The sequence below is a fragment of the Dermacentor variabilis genome, chromosome 1 (assembly GCF_050947875.1).
Source record: "Dermacentor variabilis isolate Ectoservices chromosome 1, ASM5094787v1, whole genome shotgun sequence".
In the NCBI taxonomy this organism is placed as follows: domain Eukaryota; kingdom Metazoa; phylum Arthropoda; class Arachnida; order Ixodida; family Ixodidae; genus Dermacentor; species Dermacentor variabilis.
Genome location: NC_134568.1, coordinates 141,269,343 through 141,293,915, shown reverse-complemented (window position 1 = coordinate 141,293,915; position 24,573 = coordinate 141,269,343). Strand labels below are relative to the sequence as shown.

Below are 24,573 nucleotides of genomic sequence, written 5' to 3'. Positions count from 1 at the left end.
CTATGCACCCTACTGAATGCCTCTGGTGAAACAGAAGTCGCCATGTGCTATGCAAAACAGTTATCGCAGCGGCATCCTCTGGAAAGAGGATGCTCTACGAATTTAATGAACTTGTAACATGTAAGATAACATCATTTATGAAACCGAGGACTGCTTTCTTGCTAAATAGCGGTTCCTGCCCAAGAAACATTGCCGGGTGAAGAGGGTTGTAATACCGGCATGCCAGAGGAAAATAGTTTTCTTTCAGCTTCGGCCTCCCGACACTCCACGAGGACATGAAGCATGGTCAGCCTCTCACCACATCTACCACAGGTTGGAGGTTCATTTCCAGTGAGTAGAAAATGATGGGTCCCAAATGTGTGTCCTATTCTGAGACGACAGAATAGGACATCTGTTCGCCGTGATTTTGTTGCGGAGGGCTAAGAACTTAACTGTGGCTTTATCACATGCAATTTGTTATTTATTTGTGCGTCCCACATGCGTTGCCAGTGTTGTCGCAGTTTATTTCTTAAGAAAGGCTTCAGATCGGTGACAGGGACAGCAGCCGTAGAAAAAGTGGTTTGTAGTGTGAGTGATGTGGCCATTTTGTCAGCTAGTAAATTACCCTCGATGCGTCTATGGCCAGATACCCAACATATTATTACATATCTATATGATAAATAAATGCTGCATGAGAGTGAGTAAAGCTCAATGAAAACCGGACTTGTAAACTTTTGTAAAGAGTTGAGCGCTTTTACAAGGCTTACCCAGTACTATTGCACTGTCAAGTTTTAATTTATATGTTTTACTGCAGACAGTACAGCATAGGAGTGAAGATACTCGTTAAGGGGTTCAATACATAAGATTTAGAATAAGAGGGACCAACAGCAGCATAAGATACACCAAAACGGGATTTTGACGCATCTGTGTAGAATTCGGAAGAGCAGTACTTCGATTGAAGTTCACGGAAATGCATATCAATTTCGAGGTCAGGAGCGTGCTTTGTGACCTCCACAAAGGATACATCACAGTCTATCACCTGTCACTCCCAGGGCGGTACTAGCTTAGCTGGGGGCATTAAGCGATGTTCGTGAATTGGGACATCCATTTCTTCGCTAAGCTCTCTTGCACGCAGTGACAAAGGAAGTCTCATAGAGGGTCTATTATGAAAAAGTGTTTCACATGTCAAGTCGTTAACGGTTGTGAAATACGGATGTTCTTTATTAGAACGCACTTTGAGAAAATAGGTGAAGCTGATGTATGTTCGCTGAAGATGGAGTGGCCACTCATCTGACTCTACATATAGACTTTCGACAGGGCTTGTTCTAAACGCGCCAGTGGCTAGACGGATACCCAGATAATGAACAGGGTCTAACATCTTAAGTGCGCTCGGTGCGGCAGAGTGATATACTACGGCACCATAATCTAACCGTGATCGAACTAGGCTCCTGTAAATATTTTTAAACACTGTCTGTCGCTACCCCACGTTGTGTGGGATAGGATTTTAAGTAAGGTAATTGTTCTTAGACATTTTTCTTTAACATATTTTATGTGAGGAATGAAAGTAAGCCTAGAGTCAAGTATAACACAAAGAAATTTGTGCTCTTTGTTTACAGGAACTTGTCCGCCCAGTTCTACGCAAGGATCAGGGACCAGGTCTCTCTTTCTTGTGAAGAGAGCACAATAACTTTTGTGGGGGTTGACTTTAAATCCATTTTGGTCTGCCCATTTGGACACCTTGTTTAAGCCCTGCTGTACTTGTCTTTCGCATACTGTGAGGTTGCAGGATTTGAAGCCTATTTGTATATCGTCTATGTATAAGGAATAAAAAATGGCCAGTGGTAGTGAAGCACGTAGTGTGTTCATCTTAACGATAAAGAGAGCGCAGCTGAGCACGCCTCCCTGAGGTACACCAGTTTCCTGTGTAAAAGGACGTGACAGTGCATTGCCGACTTTTACACGGAAGGTACGATTGGACAAATAGCTCTCAATTTTTTTGAACATATTTCCACAGATGCCCATTCCCGACAAGTCTCGCAAGATCCCGTAACCCCATGTTGTATCATATGTCTTCTCCATATCGAGGAACATCGAGAGGAAATACTGTTTGTGTACAAAGGCATCGCGGATGTATCCTTCAACGCGCATAAGATGATCGGTTGTCGACCGCCCTTGTGAGAAGCCACACTGATAGGGATCGAGCATATTGTCGAGTTCAAGGAAGTGTATGAGTCCGCGATTAATCATTTTTTCAAAAAGCTTACACAGACAATTTGCAAGAGCTATCTGACGATAACTTGCTGCCAAGGAAGAGTCTTTTCCCTGCTTCAGGACAGGAACCACAATCGCTTCTTTCCATGTAGATGGGAGGTATCCCGCAGCCCAAATAGTGTTAAAAAGTGTGAGTAGTGTATCTTGTGTGTCAGTATATAAGTTTCTGATCATGTCATACATGACTGTCAGGTCCCGGTGCAGTGCTTATGCATGTGTTAAAGGCAGCTCTCAACTCGGCAGTACTGAAAGGCCGGTTATATGGTTAATTCTGTCTGGATTTTCATATTATTGGCTTACATTCTTCTATTTGTTTATATTTGAGAAAGGATTTAGAATAATGGGTTGAGCTCGACACGCTCTCAAAGCGCTCCCCAAGTGAGTCTGCCTGATTTTGCAGGGTATCGCCTTGTGTGTTTACCAAAGGGAGTGAATATGCTTCTCGCCCTCTTATCCTATTAACCCTGTTCCAGACTTTGGCCTCATCTGTGTACGAGTTGATGCCCGATAAAAACTTTTGCCAACTGTCTCTTCTGACCTGTCGGCGCGTTCTCCTGCCCTGAGACTTTACTTTCTTAAAGTTAACAATTTTCCGCAGTGGGAGAGGCGCGTAGCAACCCCCACGCTTTGTTCTGTTTTTTACGAGCGATCCTACATTCGTCGTCCCACCACGGGACACGCCGTTTGCACACCAAGCCATTTACTTCTGATATGCATTTAGATGCGGCATCTATTATGAAGGCTGTAAGAACTCCACTGCAGCATCAATTCCTAACGAAGACATGTCAGCCCATGAGATACTAGTAAAAATTCGAAATTTCTCCCAACCAGCTGTCTCAACCTTCCACCTAGGAGCTTGTGGTGGATATTCGTTTTCTTTAGGTGATCTTAGCAGTACGGGGAAGTAGTCGCTCCCGTAAGGATTGTTGGTAACTTCCCATTCGAATTGAGGCAGTATAGACGGGGAAACTAGGCTAAGATCAATTGAAGAAAAGGTCATGTTTGCAAGACAGTAATATGTGGGTGCCTTGTTATTCAGCAGACACGCACCGGAAGAAAAAAGGAACTGTTCAACGAGACGACCTCGCGCATCGATACGAGAGTCCCCCCACAGGCTGCTGTGTGCATTGAAATCGCCAAGAACAACATAAGGTTCTGGCAGTTTATCTATAAAGGACTGAAATTCATGTTTGTTTAATTGGTAATGCGGGGGTATGTAAAGCGAGCAAATGGTGATGAGTTTGTTTAGGAGAACAGCACGAACCGACACTGCTTCAAGGGGCGCCTGTAGCTGCAAACGTTGGCACGCTATGCTTTTATGACTAACAATGGCAACACCGTCCGATGATGCGACAGCATCATCGCCATCTCTGCTAAACGTAACATAGTGTAGGAGGAAATTTGTGTGTTTCGATTTTAAGTGTGTAGAGGTTTTAACGAAAAAAAAGATCAAGAAGAGATTATCAGAATGCTAGGCTGTGATAGATGAAGAAAACCTGATTACATCAAGCAGGTTAGGGGACTACATGGTCACCGCGCCGTTTCGAAGGGGATGGCGATAAAAATCGCCAATATCGTCACTGGCACATTTTCCATGTCCTATGTCGTGGTTTCATTCGCGCCTCCGTGAAGGTTTGATTTCGTCAAGCAAGCGCTTATTCATTCACGTAGAAGTGCGTTTCAAGAATGCATAATATCCTCGTCAAGAAATTTTTGATGGAGGTTCTCGAGACGGTGCACGATGGAGCTCAATAAGGCTGTTCGGCTGTCGGTAAATAGTTAATTTCTAACTCCGGCATGGTAATATGCTCTACCGTACTGAGTGCTTCAGTTTGCCGTGGAAAGGTGAACGCTATGCCAATACTTCCACGTTAACTTAAAGCGTTAACTTGTGAACTTGTACATTGTGTACTGTGTAGAGAGTGTAAGAGAAAGATTGAATATTAATTTGCAGAAGACAAAGATAATGATAAATAGCGGGGTAAAGGAACAAGAGTTCAGGATCGCCAGTCGTCTTCTAGAGTCTGTGAAGTATTACGTTTACCTAGGTCAATTAATCACAGCGAACCCTGATCATGAGAAGGAAATTCACAGAAGAATAAGAATGGGTTGGATCGCATATGGCAGACACTGCCAGCTCCTGACTGCAAGCTTACCATTATCATTGAAAAGGAAGGTTTACAATCGGTGCATTTTAGCAGTGCTGACATATGGGGCAGAGACTTCGAGAATGACAAAGAAGCTTGTAAACAAGTTAAGGACCGCGCAAAGAGCGATGGAACCAAGATTGGTAGCCATAACGTTAAGAGACAGAAAGAGAGCGGTTTCGATCAGAGAACAAACCGGTATAGACGATATTCTAATTGACATCAAGAGAAAAAAATGGTGCTGGCAGGTCATGTAATGCGCAGGTTAGATAGCCGTTGGACCTTAAGGGTTACAGAATGGGTACCAAAACAAGGGAAGCGCAATCGAGGACGACAGTAGACTAGGTGGAGCGATGAAATTAGGAAATTCGCGGGCGCTAGTTGGAATCGGTTGGCGCTGGACAGGGGTAATTGGGGATCGCAGGGAGAGGCCTTCGACCTGCAGTGGACCTAAAACAGGCTGATGATGATGATGATGATGATGATGATGATGATGATACATTGGTTATTCACTCTTGATGTCACCCGAGCAGGCCCAGTGAACGACGCTTACCCTGCGCAGCAGGTGTCGTAGATTCTATCTTCTTCGCTGTGTCATCATCCTCGGACGTGGTGGCAGGGACGCTCAACGGTTCGGTGCGGGGAACACATGTGGGAAAATCATCGCTCCACCTACCATTGGCGAGGCAGCGAATTAAAGATTTTCCTTGTAGACGGTACCCTTCTTGACAATATAACTCGTAGGATCCACTCCTTACTTCCCTCTTCTCTAGATGTTGCACTGTCGGTATCAGAGGGCATACAGTAACACCTGATTGACGGGAAAAACAAGAAATAAAGATTATTGTCACATAGTATATATTAGATTACTGCGGTTTTTCGCCCAAACTTCCAGAAAGGGGCCAACTCTTATTGCCCGCTATCTGGAAATGATGTTATCGTTGCGCTTTAAAAGGTTTGATTCAAGGAAAATGGCCAACCTCGAGGTATCTAAAGCCTTAGTCACAAGGTTTGAACAAATAATAAAAACTACGCCTCTTTTCATGCATTTCAAGAACTGCTTTTAGTAACGTAACCAGCCGACGCTGTGCAACTCGATAGTCTTCTAAAGGTGTGTGCAATGCTTTCATTAACCACGGTGCAGATAATGACACACAGCGACTTTTGTTATCTTAGTTCTGCCGCCTCTCACAGGCGCTCTACACGCGCGAAGTCAGAGCGTGGCGCTGACATTTTGTGTCCCCTGCACGTAGCAACGCCAAACCACCCAACGCAGCAGTAGCTGTCAAAGACAGAGCTCTTGCTGGGTCCGAAAGTGAACCCAACCGCGGTGATCATCGTTGCTTGGTTAAGATGCTTAGTAATTTTTCATAGAGCTGTCGACGTGCATAAATTCGTTTGCTACACTCTAACATGCATTTAGACAGTTTACTTTCTGTGTGTATTTGTTAGTACCAACTCATCTATTTTAACGTGCTTGGGATGAACCAGAAGCTCGTGCAGTAGCACTGCATAGGCCAAACACGGAGTCTCTAATTCGTGTAACATAGAAACTCGCACCACGACAAAACATGAACGCCGTACACATTGGCTCCGCCATAATTACTCTTCAGTTTTCTCCTCTCTTTATCTGAAAATCGGCTAGGTCTAGTGCGAAGGTGTAGATCCAACATCCGCCATACCTGTCCAGTCAAGTACGACCATGTTGTCTCTAATTTGCGCATTAAGTTCTTGTGCCGATCCGCCCGATGATACGACGGGGCTGGACGAGGTGGGCTTCGTTGCAGAAGGTTACAAGTGCGAAGTCGGGTATAGATGAAAAAACGGGAAATAAATATATTTACATATAGAAAATTGCGATTTTAGTGTTCTTAGAATGGACCTGAAATGTATTAGGTAGCGTCCTGTGGCGGCTCCAGTGACCATCACAGTCCTTATAGGAGGGTCTCCTAGTCCTTTGTAATTCTGGGTCGTGCCTAAAAACCTGCATCAAATCAATGTGTTTTGGCTGGCATGTTATTGGTGGCACGGATTGCCGTTATGCTGTCTTGCTATCTTCTTTACCTGGGACGTTTCCTGGGACTTGAGTGCAACTGCCTTGCCTAAAATGCTGCGGGACGATGAGTTTCTCGTGGCTGGTCCCTTGCTTGCCGCAGGCATTTCCTTTATACTGCGTGGCTCCATTATTTTTCTGGGACACTTCCCACTTGAATGCAATTAGCTTAAAAATTATGGGGTTTTACGTGCCAAAACCACTTTCTCATTATGAGGCACGCCGTACTAGAGGACTCCGGAAATTTTGACCACCTAGGGTTCTTTAACGTGCACCTAAATCTAAGTACACGGGTGTTTTCGCATTTCGCCCCCATCGAAATGGGGCCGCCGCGGCCGGGATTCGATCCCGCGACCCCGTGCTCAGCAGTCCAACAAATTAGCCACTGAGCAATCACGGCGGGTGCAATTAGTTTACCAAAAACGCTGCAGGACAATACCTTGGGGCAGGTCTCTCGATGGCCTCAGGGATATACGGTATGTTGTCGCGTGGCATTCATGTCAGCGGGGTAGATTAAGAAAGAAATCACTTGAAATGGGCCCCTTCTCAAAACTCCTGATTGTAAAATGTTATACCTCCAAAGTTCCTTTCCTATTGGGAATCATACGCTTTCGTTCCAAATATATGTCGGTTAATTATTTTTCTGTATTAATACCCTTTGTACAATTTCATCTTTTGCGCTATCTCTTTTAACCTCTTCTTTACCCAGTCATCCTTAACCACCAGATTCTTAGGCAATCCACCGCAGATGGTCAGTCGCATAGCATCAGCAAACCTGAATCAATGATTGCGCTGCCGACCTCTGGGCTCCTTTAGATTAACTAGAAAACCGTCATACAACCTAACAAACGTTTATATAAGCAATAAGATTGTTCTTCGCTTCTCACTTCATATTCGTTGAATTACAGCGAAGAAATTTAGGGCTCTGATTCTACTTCGCCAGAGTACTGCGTTGCCCGCTAAAACAAAGTTGGCTTGTAACTTTACGTTCATAGATCACAAAATGGCATTAACAGACGATATTTAATGTAGCATCATCAATTCTGAAATATATTTTTCGATGCAAATTAAACATGAAGACTATTGGAGAATTACCGAATCCTGCACCATTAAGCAGTTAGCGCAGAAGCGATTCGGTGGGGGCGTCTGGCTGTAGACGTCTGGTTGAACGGGAAAACAAGCAAGAAAAATTGTTGTCACAGGCCCCGCATTAGGGTTTTTCGCTTTTTTTGACACAGCAACCCAAGTCTATGATTTCCAAAATTTACGACATCCCACTGTGGGTTGTCTCCACGGTCGCGTCAAAGCTCCTACGTACGTGAAGCCTACACACACTACTGAATGCCTCCGGTGAAACAGAAGTCGCCGCGGAAGAAGCCACCGCTGTCACAGTCCTTCCTATGTGTTCCGTTGTCGCAGTGCAGATATTTAGAGGAATTTTTCCGGACTCACTGATGTGATGTACGGGAGAGCTAAAAATTTCAGCATGCATGTCACCAGTAATCCGAACGGCCACTGTGAACGAATTTGTCAGATTGCAGGGGCACAGTGCGATAACATTTGCTGAAATGTGCAGAGTGGCGTTCAAGTAAAGACCCATCTTGACCTGTTTATGCGTTCATTCGGCTGTATGACTGGGGTTGCTGGGTGATGTGAAGGAACACGTTGCTGTGAAGCTGCCTAGCGTTCGTGAGTCTATGCTTTTTGAAATGTGTTCAAAATGTCAGAGACGGCTTGAAGACCCCTTAAAGACCAACTGGGCATGCGCAGTGCACGACGCTCACCCGGCACAGCAGGCGCCGATTCCATCTGCTTCGCCGCGTCAGCTTCCTTGTGCGCGATGGAACGGACGCTCGATGTTTCGGTGGGGAGTTCGCAGGTAGGAAAAGGATCGCTCCATATACCTTGACCAAGGCAGTGGACTGTAGATTTGCCTTGTCGAATGTACCCGTTTTGGCAATCGAAGTGGACGGCGCGTCCTCCTCTTTCGTTCTGCCATACACGATATGGCGCTGATGGGATCTTCGGACATCTGTAGAGATCTTGTTGAACGGAAAAGCAAGAAAGAAAGATGTCTGTCACAAGCCCAATTTACAGTACCGTGATTTTTTTTTACACAGCAAGCCAAGTAGGAAGAACTTTAACAATCAGGATCCACTCTAACAACGGCCAATTCGGCATTGGGTTAATCTTTGAACTTCAAGAACTTCCATTAAGTGAAAATGGCCCTACTCAAAAGATCCTGAATAAGGTTTATCCTATGATTCGAAAAAAGGACACTGTATATGTCTCTACGCAGTTCTGAACGGCTCGTATAGGCGGAGCCAGGAGCCAGTGGCATGGAGGCCACTGGCCCTATGCAATTAAATGCAGCGTCATAAAAGTGTGTTGCATAAATGAACTACATACAGCGTTATAAATAAACAGTGTGTAATAGAGAAATTTTTTTTTCGCTAAGATATATTGTTATTTGTTAATGAGATGCAGAGTTGTAAACCTGATAGTTGATTTTTCTTTTGGAATTTTCAAGTACTGCTAGATATATTTATAGCATCAATTGAAAATACATTTCCTACAGCTACTAAATTTAAGGATCTCTGAAATGCAACAAAACTAATCGGATTCTGCACAATGGATGACGAGCAAAACGAGTTATACATTGATATTCAATATGGAAGCTCCTGAGGTAAAGATTCCTGTTATTAAGCGCCAGTTTCTCGTATGTCATGCTGATGTTCGCTCAGCAGCATATGTGCGCATATTTTAATGCATGACCGAGGTGGCGTGCTTATGCTTTGGTGCGGCCTGCTTTAAGTTAACATGAAAGTCTTGGCATAGCGTTCACCTTCCCATGGCAAATAGAAGCACTCGATACGGTAGAGCATATTACCATCCCGGAGTGGAAAGATAGGTGGGAAGAAATTAACTATTTACCGGCAGCCGAACAACCTTATTCAGCTCCATCGTGCACCGTCTCGAGAACCTCCATCAAAAACTTCTTGACAAGGTTATTCTGCATTCTTGAAACGCACTCCTACGCGAATGAAGAAATAAGCGCTTACTGAACGAAATGAAACCTTCTTCACGTTGGCCAGAATGGAACCACGACATAAGACATAGAAAATGTGCCAGTGACGATATTGGCGATTTTTATCGCCAATCCCTTCGAAACGGGGCGGTGACCAGTGGACCCCTAACCTGCTTGATGTAATCAGTTTTCTTCATCTATCACAGCCTAGCGTTCTGATAATCTCTTCTTGATCTTTTTTTTCGTTAAAACCTCTACATCTATGTCTTACAGTTAGCTGTGCCTATAAAGACTCCGGTGCTGTCGCTCATTTCCCACTATCTTTTCCCACCAGTACTCTAAATGTTTCATACTTATGGCGACGAATGACCAGTTAATACTTGCATCCGCTGTGAATCCCAACGTTTCTGGAAGGTGGACGTATCCTACAAGTCTTGCTAGGACAATATCTTGCCATTCCGTTGAGACATGCTGAGCCCTTTACAGACTTTTGCTGCAGCAAACACATCCCTCATCTTCGTGCGAATATTTGTATTGGTATACTTTTGTCCTCAGGCAGCCAGCTCGGGCCTCATATAGCAACGCACAGCCCTTTGTGTTATTGTACAGGGTTTTCTTTCGGATTTCTTTCTTGCCATATTCGAAAAAACCAATGGTCTTGTTTGTTTCCACCCTTTGTATACAATTAAGCGTCCCTGTTTCTGTTACATTTCTTATGATTTCTAGTTGCGCATATACAATTGTAATTATTCCTTACATGGTTTCCAGCTTTATCGACCGCCTCCTTCATTGCCTGTCTGCGCTTTTGAGGTGGAGTTATTTGTGCACTTTAGCCGCCCATTGCTATTCATCTATATTCTAAGCAGTGCCTCTTCTTCGTGTAATCCCAACTGTTTGGCTTCCGTATGATCCCTACAGGCTGCTTACGATCTTTTACCGCTAGCTTAATTTCCTTTTTCTACCACTTAAATGATTTTCTCTTTCCTGTTCAATGATTTTCCCGCAGGCACCAACTGTTGATATTTTTGCAAATGACGCTATAGACATGGCAGGTAAATAAAATGTAAATTTAAAGGCTTGAGCTATGTAAGCAGGGTGTCTCAACAATCATGCACCAAGATTTAGAAATATGTAAATACCATGTAGCTGGACAGACCCAAAGTAATGTTGGTTGCTGTCGCTTGGAGATACTCAGGCTACGTTTTACATTCTGCCTAATTACATAATCAGTCTTAATTATTAGTCAACTTCTCAAATAATATCATTAGATCAAAAGTGTCAACGAGAAAATTGTAAAGCAACATGAAAAACTTCCGATACAGGTTTCTGTTGCTCAGTACGTGCTGCATAAGAGTATTTTTCCCTAACGTGAAAGAAGCACGCGAATACACGCAAAACTGGCGCGCGACTGCCCGCTCGAAGCGCTCTGCGTGTATTCGTGGGCTACTTTCACGCCCGGAAAAACACTTTTATGCCGCAAGTATTGAGCAACAGAAAGCTGTACGGATAGTTTTTCATGTTGCTCTACAATTTTCTAATTGACAATTTTAATCTAATTACAATATTTGAGAGGTTGATTAGTTGACTAAGACTAATTAGGCAGAATGCAAGAAAGAGATAAGTATATCCAAGCGACGGTAAATAATATTACCTTGGTTTTGTCCAGCTACGTGCTGTTTACATATCTTAAAATCTTGGCGCATCATTGTTCGGACTGTTGCGTTTCGCCTGCGACACGTGGTTTTGCCGGCGCGACTGCGGCGGGGCGGCGGACATTTTGGCCCGATCGTCGTCGCCGCAACACTCATCGCCAGGTGTTTCCAGGCGCGACTGCGGCGATGCGACCGCCTAGGGATCATCCTCGCATTCCAGTCATTGTGCCCGAAACAGGCGATGCCAAAGCAGGGATCTCATTCCAGTTATTGGGCCCGAAACAGGCGATGCCAAAGCAGGGATCTCGTTCCAGTCATTGTGCCCGAAACAGGCGATGCCAAAGCAGGGATCTCATTCCAGTTATTGGGCCCGAAACAGGCGATGCCAAAGCAGGGATCTCGTTCCAGTCATTATGCCCGAAACAGGCGATGCCAAAGCAGGGACCATCTTCTCATTACAGTCATTGTGTCCGACCGGCAGCGCCACGACAGGGTGCTACGAGATCGTGCTCGACATGGTGCTACGGCATCGCTACGACAGTGTGCGTCACCATTAGCCCATTGTACATTCACGTGCTCGTCTTTTGAGGGGTTCCTTCTTGCCCTCAACTGCGAGAGTATAAAAACAGCTGCCCCCGGACGCCAAAAGGAGGGCTCCGATTTCTTCTGTTGAGTGAAGTGCTCTCCCGTCTCTCTGCTTCGGTCAAACCTGACCACCAACTCTTTGCGATGTTAAAATAAACAAGTTGTTTCGTTGTTACCAGTCGACTCATGCTTTGCCGGGACCTTCGGATGCTTCCAGTTGTACCCCAGGCCGCCAGGCCAACGCTACCCTTGGGGCTTGCGACCCAGGTACAACCACGGGCGTCAGCGCCGAGTTCCCAACAGATCGTACCAGCAAGTCCGATCCCAAACATCTGGTGGCAGCGGTGGGATCGCCTCCGACTTCAAACAACTGTCTGCCAGCGGCGAGATCGCGACAACGGAGGCCAGCAGCAAAGAGATGCAGTTGACAGTATGCTGAGCAGCTCAACGACGATCCGGGAGCAGTGCAACGAGCCCTGTGTGACGACTGGTTGCCTGCAGCGGAACGACTGCGCGGAATTCCTGCCTGCGAGGTTTGGTGAGTGCGGGACTTTCTTCTTCTGAGCTTTGCCAGGCTTTTGTTAGTGTTAGAAACAGAGCTGGTAATTGTGGTTGTCGTTGCTGCCGGGTTAGTTTGCGGCAAGACAATAGTAAGCAGTAGAGAAAGCAGCATTCAGAGCAGCCATGGATTTGAAGTCGTTGCGCAAACCGAAATTGTTGGAGCTTGCAAGAGAGTTGGGTCTGGATGTCTCAGACAAACTAAGAAAACCTGAACTGCTAAAGGCTATTCTTGAGTTAGAGGCTGAGGATGACGAGCTGTCGGAATGCCTTGAGACTATTGAAGAGAGGGAGACTGCAAAAAGACAGGAGCGCGAACTTAAAGAACAAAAAGAGAAAGAAAAAGAAGAGCGTGACCATCAACACGCTTTGGAAATGAAGCGTCTCGAGATAGAGATGGAACGCGCTCGTAATGGAAGTCAGGCACACGGTGCAGGAGAACGCGTATTGTTCAAAATGACTGACCTAATGCGGCCGTTTAAGCTTGGAGAGGACATTGGTTTGTTCCTGGTTAACTTTGAGCGAACGTGCGAGAAGCAGGGGTTCTCTCGGGAAACGTGGCCACAGCGCTTGCTCACTTTGTTACCCGGCGAGGCGGCCGACGTAGTCGCTCGCTTGGATAGAGAGGAAGCAGAGGATTTCGACAAAGTAAAATCGAGTCTGCTAAAAAAGTACCGGCTGTCTGCGGAGGCGTTCCGTCGGAAGTTTCGGGAAAATGAGAAAGGCAGAAGTGAGTCATATACAGAGTTTGCGTATAGGCTTATGTCGAACATGCAGGAGTGGCTCAAAGAAGAGAAAGCGTTTGGTGACCACGATAAAGTTCTGCAGTGCTTCGGGCTAGAACAGTTTTATAGTCGGTTACCGGAGAACGTGCGATACTGGGTCTTGGATAGGCCAGACGTGAGTACGGTGGCTAAAGCCGCTGAGCTAGCCGAGGAGTTTGTGACGCGTCGAGCTCGCGGAGCTAAGGACGGTCAAAAGGGTGAATTTGGCTCGAAGTTTGAGAGGCCGAAGTTCACGCCCATGAGATTAAAGGGGGACACGCGTAGTGAGGATGCGAGTGAAAGCAGTCCGACCAAACGTAAAGAGACGGCGGCAGCCAAACGCAGAAAGCGGTTCGAGATGAGGCGAGCGCGCTTGTGTTATACGTGCCAGAAGCCGGGTCACTTTTCGGCGCAGTGTCCGGAAACAACACCAAAAGTTGTGTTTTTTTCAATAGGCAGCACTGACGAGAACATGAAGCTTCTCGAGCCTTACATGCGAGACCTCCTCGTGAACGGGAAAGAGTGCCGAGTGCTTCGCGATTCCGCAGCTACGATGGATGTAGTTCACCCATCTTACGTAGAACCCCATATGTTCACGGGCGAGTGCGCGTGGATCAAGCAAGCCGTGGAAGCTCATAGCGTGTGTCTGCCAGTAGCAAAAGTGCTTATTGAAGGACCTTTCGGAGCGCTTGAGACAGAGGCGGCAGTGTCATCTATGCTGCCACCCCAGTACCCGTACTTATTTTCAAACAGGTCCGATCACCTCCTGCGCGAGAAGGGGCTTTTGTTTGGTGAAGCTAGTGTTCAGGCCTTAACCAGATCGAAGGTTCGGGAGCTCGCTGCAAAGGCGATAGTTGCGGGGCCGACGTTATCAAACAACGAAAAAGGGTCAGAGGCGCAGCAAGCTGATATTCCGAGCACGCCCGAACTGAATAAACTTGAGTCTGTAACGTTAAAGGCGCCAGATACTGGAGAGGAAATGCCCGACACGGGAAAGTTAGAAGAGCTATCTACTGATTTGCTCATCGCGCCTACGTCAGACGGACTTGATAGGTTGCTAAAAGTCAGCCGGTCGGCTTTGATAGCCGAGCAAAAAAAGGATGGCAGCCTGGAAAACGTGCGCTGCAATGTCAAAGAAGGTATCGCCAGGAAAACTGCGCGTTTTGTGGAAAGAGGTGGAGTCCTGTACCGGAAGTATCTAGACCGCAGAGGAGTGGAGTTCGATCAGCTGGTCGTGCCTCAATGCTATCGTCAGGATCTGCTGCGCTTGTCACACGGGGGTTCGTGGTCCGGACACCTAGGAGTTAAGAAAACTAAGGACCGTCTCTTGCAAGAGTACTATTGGCCAGGGTGTTTTCGGGACGCAGACCATTTCGTGAGGACATGTGACACTTGTCAGCGGGTGGGCAAACCAGGGGACAAATCGAGGGCGCCGTTGAAATTGGTACCTATCATTACGGAGCCTTTTAGACGGCTCGTTATTGATACTGTGGGACCTCTGCCGGTAACAGCCACGGGGTACAGACACATTTTGACTGTGATCTGCCCAGCGACAAAGTTCCCTGAAGCAGTGCCGCTTAAAGAACTCAGCTCAGTTGAGATAGTTAATGCACTACTGTCCATATTTGCGCGAGTTGGTTTCCCTGCGGAAATCCAATCAGATCAGGGCACAGTGTTTACTAGCGCTTTGACGACAACTTTTCTCGAAAGGTGTGGGGTAAAGCTGTTACACAGCTCAGTGTACCACCCACAGTCGAATTCCGTTGAGAAGCTCCACTCCGTCATGAAGCGCGTGTTGAGAGCGTTGTGTTTTGAACATCGAACTGACTGGGAGCTGTGTCTGCCTGGGGTGATGTTTGCTTTAAGGACCGCGCCGCATGCGGCTACGGGGTTTTCGCCAGCTGAACTGGTGTACGGTCGCTCGCTTCGATCTCCGCTTCGCATGCTTCGAGAATCATGGGAAGGTAGGGGCGACGACCCAGTCGTGGTGGAGTACGTGCTTAAGCTCCTCGAACGCTTAAGAAGGGCACAGGAGTTGTCAGGTGAAGCAATGACAAAGGCCCAGCAGAGGGCCAAGGTTTATTATGATCGGACAGCCAGGGCCCGTCGTTTTGAGGTTGGCGATGAGGTCATGATATTGCGCACATCGCTAAACAACAAACTAGACGTGCAGTGGGAGGGCCCAGCACGAATTGTTCAGAAACTGTCGGACGTTAACTACGTGGTAAGTCTGCCAGGAAAGCGGAAAGCACAGCAAGTTTACCACTGTAATCTGCTCAAACCTTATAGACAAAGGGAAGCAGTGGTGTGCATGATGGTAAACGTTCCTGAAGAGCTTCCGGTCGAGCTTCCGGGACTAGGCTCAGTGACGAACAGGGAAGACACCGGTCAAGTCATTAGTGACCTTATCAGTAAAGCACCGCTGTCGCCTGAGCAGAAAACCGAACTACACCAGCTATTACAAGAGTTTCAAGGTCTGTTCTCTGAGAGGCCTGGTAGGACTTCTGTACTTACTCATGATATAGAACTTACCTCCACAGAGCCAGTACGATCCAAGGCGTATCGGGTGTCACCCCGCCAGAGCGATATTATGGAGGCTGAGGTAAAGAAAATGCTACAGCTCGGTGTTATTGAGGCAGGTGAGAGTGATTATACCTCCCCTTTGATTTTAGTTGAGGTACCGGGCAAGGAACCTCGTCCTTGCGTCGACTACCGCAGGCTTAATTCCATCACTAAGGATCAAATTTATCCGATCCCTAACATCGAGGAGCGCCTTGAGAAAGTTAGTAGCGCTCAGTTTATTTCCACCCTAGATCTTGTCAGGGGTTATTGGCAGGTTCCACTTACAGAAGAGGCTAGTAGGTATGCGGCGTTCATTTCACCAATGGGAACATTCCGTCCTAAAGTGTTGAGTTTTGGTTTGAAGAACGCGCCATACTGTTTTTCAAGTCTCATGGATAAAGTGTTGCGGGGACAGCAAGAATTCGCTTTACCGTATCTAGACGACGTAGCGATATTCTCCGCATCCTGGTCTGAGCATATGGCACACTTGCGGGCAGTGCTAACCCGCCTGCGCGAAGCGGGCTTGACAGTCAAGGCTCCTAAGTGCCAGTTAGCACAGGCCGAGGTTGTCTACCTCGGTCACGTGATTGGTCAGGGTCGTCGCCGCCCCTCTGAAATAAAAGTGGCCGCTGTGCGAGACTTTCCGCAACCGCGCACAAAGACCGATATTCGGTCGTTCTTGGGTGTCGCCGGCTACTATCAGAGGTACATCCCTAGGTACTCTGATATCGCGGCTCCCCTGACGGATGCTCTAAGAAAGACAGAGCCTCAAACAGTCGTCTGGGACGAGACAAAGGAAAGAGCTTTTAGCGCCCTAAAGAGTGCCCTAACAAGCCAGCCTGTGCTACGATCGCCAGACTATACAAAAGGGTTCATTGTTCAGTGCGATGCTAGTGAGCGAGGCATGGGCGTTGTACTGTGCCAACGGGAAAATGGAGAAGTAGAACACCCCGTCCTGTATGCTAGTCGTAAGCTGACCAGTCGTGAGCAGGCGTATAGCGCCACCGAGAAAGAGTGTGCATGTCTCGTGTGGGCCGTTCAGAAATTGTCATGCTATCTAGCCGGCTCGAGGTTTATCATTGAGACGGATCACTGCCCTCTCCAATGGCTGCAGACCATCTCTCCCAAAAATGGCCGCCTCCTGCGCTGGAGCCTTGCTTTACAACAATATTCCTTTGAGGTGCGTTACAAAAAGGGGAGTCTCAACGGTAACGCCGATGGCTTAAGTCGAAGCCCCTAACGTAGGAATCAGCCTCAAAATTGTTTGTTACTGATGTTTTTTTTTCCTGAGGCAGGATTTTTTTTTAACATATTGCTTTTGTTTAGTGTTTCAAAGTGATGATATGCTTTCTAGTGCAATTTTTCAATTTGTGGACGCGTTCTGAGTGATGCTAGACTACTGTAAGGAACTAGGCAGTGGTATAAAAAGGGGAAAGAGCCTGGCAGGGCTTGGTGAGGGTTGTGCCGTGCTTGCTGACTGAGCGGTTGAGTTTCAGCGTAGTTCTAACGCTTGCCGGGAACGAGAACAAAAATGTGAACTCTCCCGAAGTCACTTTGCAGTGTCCCGTGCGAACCTGAACAAGAGAACGAGGCCTTCTCTGTGCGCTGCGCTCAAGAAACGTCGAGGGACGCCCGACTTCGATTATGAGCATCATCGAGCGACATCCCTCCGGACAGCGGATGCAGTCCCCTGTCCATCGGGATCTCCTTCCCCCGGCGGGGCGGTCTGTTGCGTTTCGCCTGCGACACGTGGTTTTGCCGGCGCGACTGCGGCGGGGCGGCGGACATTTTGGCCCGATCGTCGTCGCCGCAACACTCATCGCCAGGTGTTTCCAGGCGCGACTGCGGCGATGCGACCGCCTAGGGATCATCCTCGCATTCCAGTCATTGTGCCCGAAACAGGCGATGCCAAAGCAGGGATCTCATTCCAGTTATTGGGCCCGAAACAGGCGATGCCAAAGCAGGGATCTCGTTCCAGTCATTGTGCCCGAAACAGGCGATGCCAAAGCAGGGATCTCATTCCAGTTATTGGGCCCGAAACAGGCGATGCCAAAGCAGGGATCTCGTTCCAGTCATTATGCCCGAAACAGGCGATGCCAAAGCAGGGACCATCTTCTCATTACAGTCATTGTGTCCGACCGGCAGCGCCACGACAGGGTGCTACGAGATCGTGCTCGACATGGTGCTACGGCATCGCTACGACAGTGTGCGTCACCATTAGCCCATTGTACATTCACGTGCTCGTCTTTTGAGGGGTTCCTTCTTGCCCTCAACTGCGAGAGTATAAAAACAGCTGCCCCCGGACGCCAAAAGGAGGGCTCCGATTTCTTCTGTTGAGTGAAGTGCTCTCCCGTCTCTCTGCTTCGGTCAAACCTGACCACCAACTCTTTGCGATGTTAAAATAAACAAGTTGTTTCGTTGTTACCAGTCGACTCATGCTTTGCCGGGACCTTCGGATGCTTCCAGTTGTACCCCAGGCCGCCAGGCCAACGCTACCCTTGGGGCTTGCGACCCAGGTACAACCACGGGCGTCAGCGCCGAGTTCCCAACAGATCGTACCAGCAAGTCCGATCCCAAACAGGACACTGCATATCAGCTGAATTTCTCCTGTTGCAGGTTTTAAATGCAAAGCATTTCTTGGCGAACATTTGCTACTTTGACAGTGTGTGTGTGTGTGTGTGTGTGTGTGTGTGTGTCTGTCTGTCTGTCTGTCTGTCTGTCTGTCTGTCTGTCTGTCTGTCTGTCTGTCTGTCTGTCTGTCTGTCTGTCTGTCTGTCTGTCTGTCTGTCTGTCTGTCTGTCTGTCTGTCTGTCTGTCTGTCTGTCTGTCTGTCTGTCTGTCTGTCTGTCTGTCTGTCTGTCTGTCTGTCTGTCTGTCTGTCTGTCTGTCTGTCTGTCTGTCTGTCTGTCTGTCTGTCTGTCTGTCTGTCTGTCTGTCTGTCTGTCTGTCTGTCTGTCTGTCTGTCTGTCTGTCTGTCTGTCTGTCTGTCTGTCTGTCTGTCTGTCTGTCTGTCTGTCTGTCTGTCTGTCTGTCTGTCTGTCTGTCTGTCTGTCTGTCTGTCTGTCTGTCTGTCTGTCTGTCTGTCTGTCTGTCTGTCTGTCTGTCTGTCTGTCTGTCTGTCTGTCTGTCTGTCTGTCTGTCTGTCTGTCTGTCTGTCTGTCTGTCTGTCTGTCTGTCTGTCTGTCTGTCTGTCTGTCTGTCTGTCTGTCTGTCTGTCTGTCTGTCTGTCTGTCTGTCTGTCTGTCTGTCTGTCTGTCTGTCTGTCTGTCTGTCTGTCTGTCTGTCTGTCTGTCTGTCTGTCTGTCTGTCTGTCTGTCTGTCTGTCTGTCTGTCTGTCTGTCTGTCTGTCTGTCTGTCTGTCTGTCTGTCTGTCTGTCTGTCTGTCTGTCTGTCTGTCTGTCTGTCTGTCTGTCTGTCTGTCTGTCTGTCTGTCTGTCTGTCTGTCTGTCTGTCTGTCTGTCTGTCTGTCTGTCTGTCTGTCTGTCTGTCTGTCTGTCTGTCTGTCTGTCTGTCTGTCTGTCTGTCTGTCTGTCTGTCTGTCTGTCTGTCTGTCTGTCTGTCTGTCTGTCTGTCTGTCTGTCTGTCTGTCTGTCTGTCTGTCTGTCTGTCTGTCTGTCTGTCTGTCTGTCTGTCTGTCTGTCTGTCTGTCTGTCTGTCTGTCTGTCTGTCTGTCTGTCTGTCTGTCTGTCTGTCTGTCTGTCTGTCTGTCTGTCTGTCTGTCTGTCTGTCTGTCTGTCTGTCTGTCTGTCTGTCTGTCTTGGTGGCCTCATGCTCGTTTCGCTAACTTGGTAGGCTCCCCACACACTGCTTCGCATAACATCGATTACCACAAGGCGTGGAATCTGCCTGCTTTTTTTTTCATTAGATCTTCTACATTCTTGGCATGTGAGGTAAAGGTTTAAAGCAGGACATCTCTTTGGTGTAATCGAAAGTGCAATGTGGCTTCTGCCTCTAAATATGCTAAAGAGGAAGCTTTCGCTCGGGGGCTCCTATCTAAATACATGTCTGGCAGTCGGTACTCCCCACTTAATTACAGACCTATATCTCTAACCAGCGTTCCCTGCAAATTAATGGAGCACATAATTTACTCACACCTGGTTTCATTTCTCGAGTCAAACTTATTTTTCACCCCCTACCAACACGGATTTAGAAAACACTATTCCTGCGAAACACAGCTTTTGTCATTCACTAATGATTTATTCCAGGCGATGGATGCTAGCGTTACTATTGACTGCATTTTTTTAGACTTCGCCAAAGCCTTCGGTACTGTTTCACACGCATTACTTTTAACTAAATTAAGTAACCTCAACATTGATCCAAACGTGCTTGCTTGGATCAAGTGTTTTTTGTCTAACCGTTCCCAATTTGTTTATGCTAACGAATGCTTCTCTTCCACTGGTCGAGTAACCTCCGGTATACCGCAAGGGTCGGTTCTAGGACCATTATTATGTTTAATTTATATTAATGACCTCCCTGACCAAATTAAATCATAAATTAAGTTATTCGCCGATGACTGTGTTCTTTACCGTGTCATTTCTAACTCTGGCGACTGCGATACTCTTCAATCAGACGTTGACATAGTAAGATCGTGGTGTTCTAGATCACAAATGAAGCTCAATCCTAATAAATGTAAGGCGATGCGTGTGTCCCGTGCTGTCAGGAATACCACCCTTCCTACGTACAATATTAAAGACATACCCGTAGAAAATGTTTCATCATACAAATATCTTGGTATCTACATCACACACAATCTTATATTCAACATTGATATGAATTACATTTACGGTAACGCTAATCGCATGCTTGGGTTTTTACGGCGTAATTTTTCGTCGGCAACTGCAGCTGTCAAGTTACTTCTGTACAAATCCTTAGTGAGGCCTAAACTTGAATATGCATGCTCCATTTTCGACCCTTCTACCCTAAAGCTAAAAAATACCATCGAATCCATTCAAAACCGAGCTGCTCGTTTTATTCTTTCGAATTATTCTCGTCATGCAAGTGTCTCGTCAATGAAACTAACCCTTGACTTGCCTAACCTAGAGTTACGTCGCAAATACTTTCGCCTATACCTTTTTCACAAGATTTATTACACTAACGAAGCACTTAAGGATGAACTAATCTCCCCGCCATCATACATATCGTCCCGTACAGATCATCATTTTAAGTTTGAAGTTCCCACTTGTCGCACCAACGTTTGATTCCTTTTTTACAAAGAACGACGAATGACTGGAACCGCCTCCCTGCCTCCATCACTGCCATTTCTGACGCCACAAACTTCAAGAATATTGTTAACGAATTTGTTTGTAATAATCACCACTCCTCTCTGTAATGCCCCCGGGCCTTGAGAGTATGACAATAAATAACTAAATAAATAAATAAATAAATAAATAAATAAATAAATAAATAAATAAGTGAGAAAGGAGAAATCGTTTTTCTCGGGAACGAAAGCAGCAAATTTGATGAGGTTTGTTGCAGTTAACAGAAAGTGTTAAAATCTAGTAGCCGCTGGTAGCGAATTTTCAATTTATGCAGTAAATTTTTTATAAATATGTTTGAAAAATCACAGATTTTCAGAAAACGAAACTATCAAGTTGACAATTCTAACTCTGCAATAAGAAATGATATCACAACTCTGTCAATTCTATATAGTAGTACATCTAAAGCAGACAAAACTGATGGAAACACATGGCTCTCAAATATAGCATTATATGTGTGTACGACTATTTCAAAGCCTAGGTAAACAATGTTACAAATTCACGTAAGTAATAAATTGATACATCAGATTTGTCCGTTGCGGATGCTTTAAAGGATGTAGCTAACAGAACTGCGGTAGCTGTTCTTGGTATACAGAGCTACATCTTTGTAAATCTGTGGCTACTATTGTTTTAAACCTGCAAACTTGTGAAAAATATATTTTAAAGAATTCAGGCCTTAGATCAAATTTACGCTTGCAACACCCACTAGAGTTTGGCTTTGTCTCTCAAATGCAACAAATTTAATTAATATCGGTCCAGTGGTTATATCAGAAAAGCGTTTCTGCTTTTTACATGCGTTTGAATAGGCGGCATCGGAGTCGGGCTCCAGATAAAGCTTCCTCTTAAGCGTGGATACAGGGCACCCGCTATGAGGTTTCACGCTTACAGACGAGCATAGAAATGCAAGTAGAAATTCTATTCTGTCCCTCGTCTTTCACGTTTCAACTCTGCCTGCAAGTTATATGCACTTCAAACAAAGCGTCCCTCGCTTAGTATCTAGGCTGGGACATCATAGTAATGCCCCATACAAATCCACAACACCCAACTCCTGGTCAACCTTACTGCCACAGCATAGTGTGCCAATTTCACAATAGAGATTTTGTACACAATATATAGTCAGTTATCTAAAGTCTACATAATCTACCATTAAGAATTATGAACCGAGCAGTCTTGGTCAGATCTTTCTCTAGCAGGTAAATTCACTTACCTGTTAGTTTAAATACAGATATTACCCCATTTGGCCTTTCTGGGAGTAAACTTAGCATTTCTGGATTACGTTTTTACAACCCATTAATTTCGCGACGCATATCGAAACCCGAACAGGCCTCCTACTCGGCAGGAAGCAAAGCAGGAAGCATGCAGTTGCAAAAAAGTAAAACCTCAAATATGCTGCCCAGAATCATAACTCAATAACGAAGGAGTCAACGCCGCACTTCATGGAGGGTCACTTAACCACTACCAGCTGTCTGCATTTGTTTTTCTTTATGGTTCTTTTTTGCTCAATGACATATATACGTCCGGTAAATGTTCTAGGGAATTGTAATCGTAATGCTGCTTATGCGAACAAAAGGAGCAGAGGGCGGGTCGAAGGTATCATTCTTTTTCAATGCATGAAGCCTGAATTATACGTTTAAAACGGCTGGTGTTACACGTACTGCCATTCCAAAAATTTTGCCTGTTCAGGTTTGAACACAACTGTTGTTAGGTGAACCAACTGCTCAACACATGTCCGGATTGTAGATTAAACAGAATCAGACCGCTGAATTATTGCATATACATCCTTCACTGTCACTTTCCGAGGCGAGGACAATCTGTTCTTGACCTCACTCCACATCTAAAAAAAATAAGGAAAGAAAGCCAAAACAAGAAAACGCAATGCCTGCTACTTGTTAACAAACTAACGAATCAGAGGCCGAATTCACACAGCTTTAATTCCGACAAACTGTCTGCTAATGGCCGGTTACCTTCGCTAATACGTCCAACACACGAGTGGTTGCTACCTGTTCTTACGGTTAAAGCGGCGTAACATCTTTTTGCAAATACGAATGCCGATTCCATGGTGAGCCTTTGCTTTCTATTGCATCCAAATTCTGGATAAGAATGAAAACAAGCTTGCGCGAGAGGCAATGGAAGCGTTCAACATCACAAACAAGAAGAAAGTATGTATAAGTGACACATGTGAATTCTTGCGCAGAAATGAACAAATGTTATCCGAAAAAATGCTATGACTTCTTTTTTGTTTCCTTCAGGTGGTTTTGCAAGTGGGCAACGATATTGGTGGCCTCATGCGCAGTGCCGTCTGACGCGTTCCCTGTTTCTTTACGGGATGATCAAGTTTTAAGTTTTACGGAATTTCGAGAAATAAACTGTGGTAGTTAGCATAATTGTTGTCCTTTAGCAGGATTATTCGAAAAGGCGGACATTACTAACGCGAGAAATCAAAACACATATTTAGCTAACAAACGAAAATTCGCTAATTGACTTCTTAATTGGATACGCCTTGCAAACTAACGAGCTACAATTCGGAAATTGCAATATGTACCATGAAGTCATTAATTAAGAAGTTTATCGGTGATTTCTGATATGTGTTTCGAGTTCTATTGAAGTAATGTCCGCCTGTCTGAATAATCCATCTCTAGGACTTGAATTATGTTATCTGCAACAGGCAATTTTTAATAATTATCTAAACTTAAAAATGATCACCCAGTATATGTACGTGGTATGCCTCTAATAAACTTTAATTGCGAGCTAGCATGTGTCTGGTGTCTGTTCGGCTGTCCCGTCTAAGGTCTGCTCTTTAGTTAAAGCTGCAAGTATGAAAGAAGTAGCCCAGCAAGCCACGAATGTTCTTTCGATGGATCATTGATAAAACCGAGTCATTAGCAAAGATCTTTTAAAAAAAGGCAACTTTACCAGTGCGCACATCGCTCAACGTTATTGTACACGTTAATACAATTTTGCCTCTAGCAGCGTCCACTCAGTGTATTATCCGCTCTTGAGTGCTTACCTCAACTTCACGTATTATCACTTGAGTATGAGGGGGGGGGGTTACAATGTCAGTTATGAAACTAGGCAAGACATCATCTGGTTAAATTGCCGTGTTTCGCTTTGATGGCTAAGCAAGGTGTAAAACGACGACATGAGTATACTTACGGTGACCACGCACGGGGATTGACCAGAAGGGTGCCCTCTCGTAGGACTTCTCACATGTAACATTTGTCCACTCGTCGTATCCGAGTCTAAACTTTGCTCTCACAACGTATATCCTTCCCGAGCGTGATCTCTCTGAAAATAATCGGTTTTAGTGAGCACACGCAGATCAGTAAAAGAAAGTCATGCCACGCACAGCTAGTTTTGTTGGGTAGATAGCGGAATATATGTTGCAGCTATAGTAGCCAACGGCAAGGGTGTACTTACTGCTGATAGACACCATATGTACGTGATAATATATTCAAGGCCGCTAGCCCCCTCTCGTCTCGATCGGCCACTTGGAGAGGTGCATCATAACAATTGGATAAAAGCGATGGAAAATAATCTTTACAAAACAAAACTTCAGACGCTGCACATTTGTAACAGTTCTTTTCAGTTTCTATTTTATTTTGCCATTCGCCATTGGCTTGCACGAAGACGCGCCTCCACTATTTCAGTTATCGGCCATTTAGCGAGATAACTGACGAGAAACAAATAGGACGGAAAGAAAATAATCCTCCTGAAATACA

General features: G+C 45.8%; 1 protein-coding gene across 4 annotated transcripts in view; it reads right to left on the bottom strand.

Annotated features, from left to right (window-relative positions):
* The window catches only part of LOC142585534 (sushi, von Willebrand factor type A, EGF and pentraxin domain-containing protein 1-like), a 246,408-nt gene that overhangs the window by 73,696 nt on the left and 148,139 nt on the right, over positions 1–24,573 (bottom strand). For all 4 annotated transcript variants that reach the window (XM_075696377.1, XM_075696351.1, XM_075696369.1 and 1 more), the window contains 3 exons: positions 24,008–24,139; positions 8,235–8,492; positions 4,951–5,208 (listed from right to left, as the gene is read on the bottom strand). In XM_075696377.1, coding sequence (XP_075552492.1) covers positions 4,951–5,208; positions 8,235–8,492; positions 24,008–24,139 — 648 coding nt within the window. The remainder of the gene's footprint in view (positions 1–4,950; positions 5,209–8,234; positions 8,493–24,007; positions 24,140–24,573) is intronic.